This window comes from Micropterus dolomieu, linkage group LG08, assembly GCF_021292245.1.
Source record: "Micropterus dolomieu isolate WLL.071019.BEF.003 ecotype Adirondacks linkage group LG08, ASM2129224v1, whole genome shotgun sequence".
Lineage (NCBI taxonomy): Eukaryota > Metazoa > Chordata > Actinopteri > Centrarchiformes > Centrarchidae > Micropterus > Micropterus dolomieu.
This window is the reverse complement of record NC_060157.1, coordinates 9,250,749-9,258,641: the sequence shown is the minus strand read 5'-3', so window position 1 is coordinate 9,258,641 and position 7,893 is coordinate 9,250,749. Positions and strand designations below refer to the sequence as shown.

At 38.8% G+C, this 7,893-nt stretch overlaps 1 protein-coding gene across 4 annotated transcripts; it reads right to left on the bottom strand.

Moving 5' to 3' along the window:
• Positions 1 to 1,072: 1,072 nt before the first annotated feature.
• LOC123974480 (tumor necrosis factor receptor superfamily member 9-like) lies at positions 1,073 to 6,717 on the bottom strand. Of its 4 annotated transcripts, XM_046055210.1 has the most exons (9): positions 5,954 to 6,178; positions 5,337 to 5,435; positions 4,916 to 5,065; positions 4,034 to 4,153; positions 3,779 to 3,916; positions 3,607 to 3,679; positions 3,393 to 3,496; positions 3,126 to 3,296; positions 1,073 to 3,038 (listed from the first exon to the last, which is right to left on the bottom strand). In XM_046055210.1, exons 3-9 carry the CDS (start codon positions 5,043 to 5,045, stop codon positions 2,923 to 2,925), a joined length of 852 nt encoding a protein of 283 aa, XP_045911166.1. In that variant the 5' UTR covers positions 5,046 to 5,065; positions 5,337 to 5,435; positions 5,954 to 6,178; the 3' UTR covers positions 1,073 to 2,922. The 4 variants fall into 4 exon arrangements, with proteins under 4 accessions (XP_045911166.1, XP_045911163.1, XP_045911165.1 ...); XM_046055207.1 differs by lacking the exons at positions 5,337 to 5,435; positions 5,954 to 6,178 and adding an exon at positions 6,678 to 6,717; XM_046055209.1 differs by lacking the exons at positions 5,337 to 5,435; positions 5,954 to 6,178 and adding an exon at positions 5,219 to 5,314.
• Between the last annotated feature and the right edge of the window lie 1,176 nt (positions 6,718 to 7,893).

Below are 7,893 nucleotides of genomic sequence, written 5' to 3'. Positions count from 1 at the left end.
TATTAATTATTTTTTGCAGTGGAAAATGTGTCTATAGGTCAAAGTTTTAGACATCTATTTTACATAAATAAAATCTTGCGCATTTCCGTTCCAATCAGTGCGACTACAATATGTAAGATTAGGCCTACTGTTCACTGATCAGTTTTATAGGTTAGCCTACATAGTAAACAGTGGTTAGGTAGCCTAAGTGTTTTCAGTGCAACTGTCCACAGAGGTATAACGCTGCGATATACCTAAAGACGGACATAGATTTTATTCTGGGCTGAGGATAAATCCACGATGTGCGGAGATCTGTCCATACGTCGATGACAGATTGATAATAAAAGCGGTCATATTCAAGATAATGATTGGGTAAAAAACTAATAGCCTATATAACCGGGATTTTAAAGTTTTAGATTACTTTATAAGATGTAAATGTGTTCAGATATGTGCTTTGATATTGACAGAATGAATGAGGAAATGAAACGGTGTGTCAGACAGCCGCCTCAGGCTCCGCAGGAGGGGAGGCGAGGCGTCAGAGACACACTGACGGTTTTCCAACTTATCCTATGAACCTAACGTCCTCCCGAGGAGGTTCACAGCATGAGTTGCCGGAGTTACTGATCTCGCTCTCTGAAACGGAAAACCCAGAGTTTCCCTCATCTCAGGTTTAACATACTCAGAATTTTCACTAATCCCGCTTTCTGAAACGGGGCCCAGGTGCCAAATTATGGCACCTGAATCAGCTCCATTCACAGAGTGAAGACTTTCTGAGTAAGTGGACCTTTTTAATCTTCAAATATTTGTTAAATATCCAACTCATGTTTTTGTATATATTGATGGGTAAGTTTTTATCAGTCAGAAGACAATTCTGATAACAGTTAACATTAATTTTACAGAAAACAACACATTTGATTGCACACATAACCATTTATTGGTCTCAGTTTCTGTTTGTTTTTATGTTCATATTACGCCCATGTTTAAAACACTTGTTGTTTTTTTGGTTTGTTTTTTTTTACAAATGAAATGTGCCACTGCTTAGGTGGACCACTATTATAGCAATTGTTCTGTCTGAAAGTGAAACAAATAAAAATAAATTCCAGTTTTTATTGTTTAAAAAGTTATAAAAGTACAAAGTGCATAATGTTAATCAACAGTTGACAGCTGAAGTAAAGTGCTACAGTGAAATGAAAACGTCATGGTACTGTGGTAGATCTTCACCTCTGAAGTTTGTGGTCTAGCAGACATCACTTTACTCGAGTTATGACGCACTGATACGTTACTATAGTGTGGGCTAACATTTTCACCCTAAGCCCACACAGCACATTTCTCAAATGTTCCACTTCAGAAAAAAGGTACGCCCGCTACAGTTGAGAAAAGACATGTTTCTGAAAAAAGTTCCACTTGGTCTGATTTCACTGCCCACTTCATGGTGTATAAAGATAAGCAAAAGTAATGATTACAGGACTGACTGTGGTGGTTTCCACATAACCCTCACACCTCATGTTGATATCTTCTGTAACTCATGTATTTGCTTATGTGTGTGTGTGTGTCACATTTGACCCGAGGATATACTACATTTACACACTTAATAGGAATCTCACTTGTCACGGACTGATCTGACTGACTAATCACATTTTCTGAGATTCCATCTAGGGATACCAACTGTGCTCTTGCTCAAGAGACATGCCCTGGCTTGCTCAGGAAGTGTTCTAACCAAATCTTTGCCTCATTACAAAAGGCCAAGGTACAGTACTGCAGTAATTTTACTGTACTGTAGACTCCCTGGTGCTTTACCTAACGGGTGTTGTAGGATTACCTATTGACAAACAGGGGAATCCCCTTCACTGGACTTTCTGACACCAAAAAATCTACAGTAGGAAAGTCCGTATAGTTCCTGGTAAAGAAGCTGTTTTCAACTTGATAGCTTTGTTTAGAATAGTACACAAAGCTATTGTGTTCTGTGCACTATTATCTTAACAATTTATCAAACAAAGTAGACCACATAGACGAGTTTAAATTATAAACATAATAAAACAGACAAAAAGTAACATTATTATAAATCACGCATCACCATATAATAATCATGACCAAGACAGCACTGTTCTAGTTTGGCTGCCTGAACATAAACAGGGTTATAAATGTACATATTTAGCAGTAAACAGTGAGTAACTAGGTTTGGCATTGGAGCCTGAGTAAAACGAATAATCTATTTCTGGAGGCATATGTGGGCTCAGCCTTAGGCGTTTTTACACCGGAACACCCATCTTCACTGTACATTCATACAGCACAGACATGCAAATATTTGAGTAGTCATTCACACTCATTTAAACAGTATTATCTTATACAGTCCACTGACTCAAGTCCATCTAGTTTGTTTGAAAGTAGTTTAAAAGAAAAATAGGTTTCTAAAGGCTATGAATTTAATGTATGTTCTACCATTCAATCCATCTTTAATTTGAAACATCCCACAGCTATTTTAGGACTACTGACTTTCAAGCTTAACTGGAAGGGGAAAAAACACAGCATCACTGTCATGATTTACATGATGAATAAACTTTGTAAATCCAATTTGTTTTTTCTCTCAGAATTCCCCTTCACCCCCTGTGAGAATATTTGCTGATTCATCAAAAGATTCCTACAATTGTATCCTGGTGTAATTGTAAAGCAAATGTTACTTCTAGGTTGACCCTTCAGGAATTTCACAATAGCTTTGGTTAGTCTGATAAGTGAAAAAGAGGGTGTTTAAAGCACAGCTGGGTGAACACTGTTACATTTCCTTCATTTAGATAATCCAAAGAGAAAAGGCATTCTCCAAACTTTTGGCTCAGAGTCACAAAGAAGGACCACATCTTATTCAGGAATATCCTGTTTCCTTTCACTGAATTTAACAAAACCTTTGCAGATATTTCATTGTGACAGTCTAGCCCAGTCCGCTTCCATTCATGCAATGAGCTGTTCTGAGGAGTCCTTTGAGGCAAGCGACTCTGAGCTGCTGCCCTGCTCTTGCTGCGCCTCGTGGAAACTGCACTCAATTGCTATTAATGTTGCAGGGTCATCTGAAGAAGAAAAAGAGGACAAATCCTGTTTCACTATATTTGTGATTGGCTGGATAGATAGCCTGTATAAAGTACAAGGGTAATTACCTGTAGGGGTTCTTATTATGGGGGTTTTGGGGATTTGTGGCTTTTTTGGCCCCTTTTCTTTTCTTTTCCGTAGGACTTTCACGACCACGATGATGATGATGATGCTAAAGCCCATCAGGACTACGCTGGTGACCACAGATAAGACAAATGGCCATGGCTGTTCTGTGTAATCTGATACAAAACAGCAAAAAATGATTGCCCAGCTTTAAACAAATAAGAATTTAAACACAAGTACCGGTACATTAGAGGAATAGAATCACGTCCTACCTGGTTGCTTTGGACTTTTCACTGGGTTAAATGAAACATTAGCACACTTAATGTCCGTGAATGCATCTCCAAAGGCCACAATCTTTTGATCTGGGTTAGGACACCTTTGGGGGGGGGAGGGGATTAAACAGTTTCATCAAATCTGTCAGTCAGTACAACAATAAAACATGGCTGTATTGGCAAATGATGTTTTTTTGAGCAGGGTATGTCTCACTTGGTACTCCAGGGTTTACACTTCTGGTGAATTTGGTCATTGAAGGTTCCATCTGGACATGGTCTGCAAAAACCTGTGCACACAAGCATTGATTTGACTTGCCACTCAACGTTTACAAGTAAATCTAGTGTGTATTTGCCAAAGTCGTGTGCTTTTTTTTTGTTTAACTTACGATTCTCTGCAGGTTCGTGACCTTTGCCACACTCCTTAACACAGAAGGAACATTGGCCATTGCCACAGACGAGTCCTTCTTTACAGCCACACTTTGTGTCTTTTGTGGCTGTGCACTCTTCCACAAGGACAAGAGCACCTACACATACAAAGAGAGTTGTAAGATCTTGTAATTTTACAAACTGTCAACTTGTAGAACAACACTCGGGGGAAAAAAGTTCTGTAGTTTTGTGACCAGTAGGATCTTTTAACATACCTACACACTGTGTACACCTGTAACACCTGTAGTCTTTAGGCTTCACTGTAAATGTATTGGGCTCACATGGAGTACAAAGATCTTTTGGGTTTCGACCACAATCTTGGACCAGGCGGTTTCCTACAAACAGACACACACAGATACGAATAGCTATATTGCAAACTCAGTAACATTAGTCAGTTTCAGTGAGATTATGTATTTCAATAATGTAACAGGGTTTCAGATACGTGGTAATATCACTTTCCCCCTTCAAGGTTTAAAAGTTGAAATGCAGCACAGCAAAACTATACTGTTTTGCAATTGTAATGACATATACAAGTATGTATCACAGCTCCAAATTTTTTCATTTATCAGTTGTACCATCCAAGCCTTTGTTCTTTGTTGTGGTATTAGCTGAAAAACCACTGAAACTAAATTTGGTTACATGCAACCACAATTTAGAAACTGCTCAAAGGCTGGAATATAATATTTCTTTCCTTTTAATTTCAGCAGATAACAGCACACACAACTCAGTATCCTTTTTGCTTTTATTAGAGACTTCCCAGGATAACTAACTCTTGAGGTCTGAGAAAGGATCGTGTTATGTTAAGTTCTTGTATATTTTATCTATATGATATATATATCGTTGTATAACAACTGAGTTTATGGTGAAAGTGAGCAGAGTGGGCATTTCTCATTCCCTTCATGAATATATAGGTATATAGTGTTTTCATTTCAAAACTGTTTGCCCAGTTTAATAGTAGCAACCTCAGGATAGGGATGAGACAGACATTATATTGACCTGTAGAGCCTTTGTCAAAAAATACTCTTCTGAACTAACAGCACATTTCATCGATTTGAAATCAGTGAGTTGTAATGGTCAATGTCGCCTTTATTACTTACCGGGATGACAGAGATCACAGCAAACATTCCCTTCTTTTTGTGTCCATTTCATGCAGCCCCTCTGCTCAGGACTGCACAAACATCCCTGCATCAGTAGTGAGAAACCCATCACCCACAGGATCACAGCCATACTGTTGTCAGCTCTCCAGCCTTGTGGTAAGACACAGATGACACAGACACTTCAGCAAAGACGTGAGGTAATCCAATCCAAGAAATATCCCAGGTACCTATTATATTCTAAAAAGGCACTTAACTTTATAGAATTTCTAAATCTATAGCTTTAGTGAAAATACATTAACATACTTTGCATTCTTCTCTACCTAAAGTCACTCGAAAGTAATGTCATGAGGTTGAAAAATTAATTATGGCATATGAAGAAATCTATGTGCTGTGCCGGAGCGTTCTCACACACATAACTCACCCCGTCAGCTGTGTGTGTTATTCATGCTCATGGGTTTTTTTTTCAGGAGGGCGTATCCTTAAGTCTTGAAGCCAATCAGATGAAAGATTGTGTAAAGGACTGAATGAATGAAAAATACTGACAGATTATCCTCCTAGTATGTAAAATTTGAACCCCTAAAAACAATAACTATAATATGGGTTATTTAATTTCAACGTATTTCTTTCGGTGGAAATCAATACACAGCAAGACTCGAACTATCAATATCAAGAGAAATAAAAGATCATGTAGCTGGTAAAGAAAAGGAAAAGCTTTATCAACAGATCTGGCTGCAATATTCTGTTCTCTACCCCAGTACTGCTTTCATTAAGCAGCGCCTGATGCAAGATTTAATTCTACTAAACTCACTATTGTATCTGCAAAACCACAATTCCAGCCACAACTTTCAGAGCAAACATAAATGGGTCAATGTCATTACAAGTAGCCTATTAATGTATCTTTTCCATGTACTTTTTGAGTACATTTTAAAATCAATAATTAGGCTAAATAATACATTTTACTAATGCAAATCTTTGATTTAGCATTATGCTAAACTACTTTTGGCAACGCAACACTCTGAGTAGCCAACAGTTACCAACCAAGAGCAAATGGACTTTGTGTTAGCTTTGAACACAATTTCAAGTTGTTCATGTTTCCCACATTAAGAAGAGACAATCCCCATTTCGTGAGTGGAATTGGAGAGATGCCGATTGGCTTTTTTACAGTGGTCAACTGTCTGAGACGTTTTCAGAAGAGCTGATTTTGCACCTGACGAGACGTTACTATGGCAGCAGTGCCTTTCCAGCCTATCTGATGTGTAAAAGACATCGTAGTGTAATGTTATTTAAAATGGTTAGCTTTGAACTGCATCACGACTGAGTGGGGACTTTCCTGCTTGTACTCTACTATTACTGCCTCACGGGATACAGCCTAGGCTACATATATTACACAAAAGGCGATATAAGCCATAAAACCAAGTTGTAAAAACAGATGTAAGATATGAATAAACTTCTGCCGAAATTAGCTCTACAACATATCCTAAAACTGGAACTAATATGGTTCGACACGGAGCAATTGATGGTAAAATCCGCGAAAATGCCGAATATTAGACTGACTTATTGACTGTGAGTCATGCCAGGTACCGTTAGTTAGCCTATGTACAGGGTCACGATTAAAGGGCAGGGAAAAATTCCCACCCTCTGTGCTCTAATCACCTGCTGTTAGTAGCATGTGTCTGTGAGCAACACTTTAAATTCCCTTTTAACTGAAAGTAGAAAGTGCAACATATTGTGTTGAAACGGTGGCTTTCAGAAGGTTATTTACTTATGAAGTGGCCTTTGTTGTCCATCCGTTTTTAAACGGAACTTCTGTTTCCTTACTGGAAGTCCTTTGAGTTTTTGAAAAGGCGACATTTTGATAACTAATGATGAGATGACAGTTCATACCCATATATTACTAAGTGATATCATTATACTATGACTCAGCTTTAATTCACACGCAAAAATGAAGAGCACCTAGGCGTCACCACAAGACTGCCTGCTGCGTCATCGTTAGCATGACTGTAAGGCTACTTGGCTGGCATTTGGCAGGCTTCGCCTTTTGACATTTTGTATCAGGGTTCGCCTACTTTAAGAAAAAATACGCGCGTTACCTGAGACCTCATCAGCCTCCACATACTTCGCCAAGAAATACCTCCCACACTTACCTTTAAACCTCCCCCTAAATTCAGCTATGAAGCACAGTAAACCCCTATGGCTAAATTAACATACTGACTCGGGAAGTACTTTCGTGTTTCTTTCGCTCAGTAAGTAGTGTCGTAATGATATTCATGATGTGCTGGTAAATGCATGAATGTGTGTATTTGCATGTAGGCTGACACAAGACGCAGTTAGTCAGACTGCAACTGTGTCAGCTCTGCTGTGTGTTGTGAATATCACAGATAACTGTTCTCTTCTGGGGACTGCTTCTTTAGTAGGGTACTTTTTTAATCTGCCTCTGCATGCGAGGGCATATTCATTCAAGGGTCTGACATCACTTCCTTCCTGACAAACGTCTTCTGACATCCTCTCATTTGACTCCCACATGGTGTGGCATTAACTTCAAACAATAGTGTCTGTGGCTGATGGGTCAAGAGAGAGAAGGGGTCTCTATGGGTTTAGCATGCATTTTAGCCTTTTAAGAGTCAGCCCACTGGGAAAGTACACGACAGCAGTTGTTCCACTCAGGGGTGTGAGCTGAGCGTCAAAGCACACTGTGTGGCTGACACATTTGCTTTTGTGGTGACATAACAACTATAGTTTATGCTTTAGGTATACTCACCAACCAGTGGTCTTCATGTAGGCCTCTTGAGAAACGACCACCTACGTGATTGTGTCAGTTCAATTCAAATGGGTAATTATTGCATTCAGTCATTTCCAAAATGCATTTTACATATCAAACTTACAATTTAATAAGTGGGTTAATAACGTGTAAATTACACACTGAATGTCTCCATCTAGTGGTCCTGCTAAAAAAGAGAAAAATATATATTCAGGGTGAG

Excerpts from the sequence above, each read along its gene's own strand:
- LOC123974480 (XM_046055207.1), bottom strand. The coding sequence starts at position 6,702 with ATGGACAACAAAGGCCACTTCATAA. Across the intron at positions 4,154-4,915 it reads CTGTGATCTCTGTCATCCCG|GAAACCGCCTGGTCCAAGAT; the intron begins GTAAGTAATAAA and ends GTCTGTTTGTAG. Across the intron at positions 3,680-3,778 it reads TCACGAACCTGCAGAGAATC|GTTTTTGCAGACCATGTCCA; the intron begins GTAAGTTAAACA and ends TTGTGTGCACAG.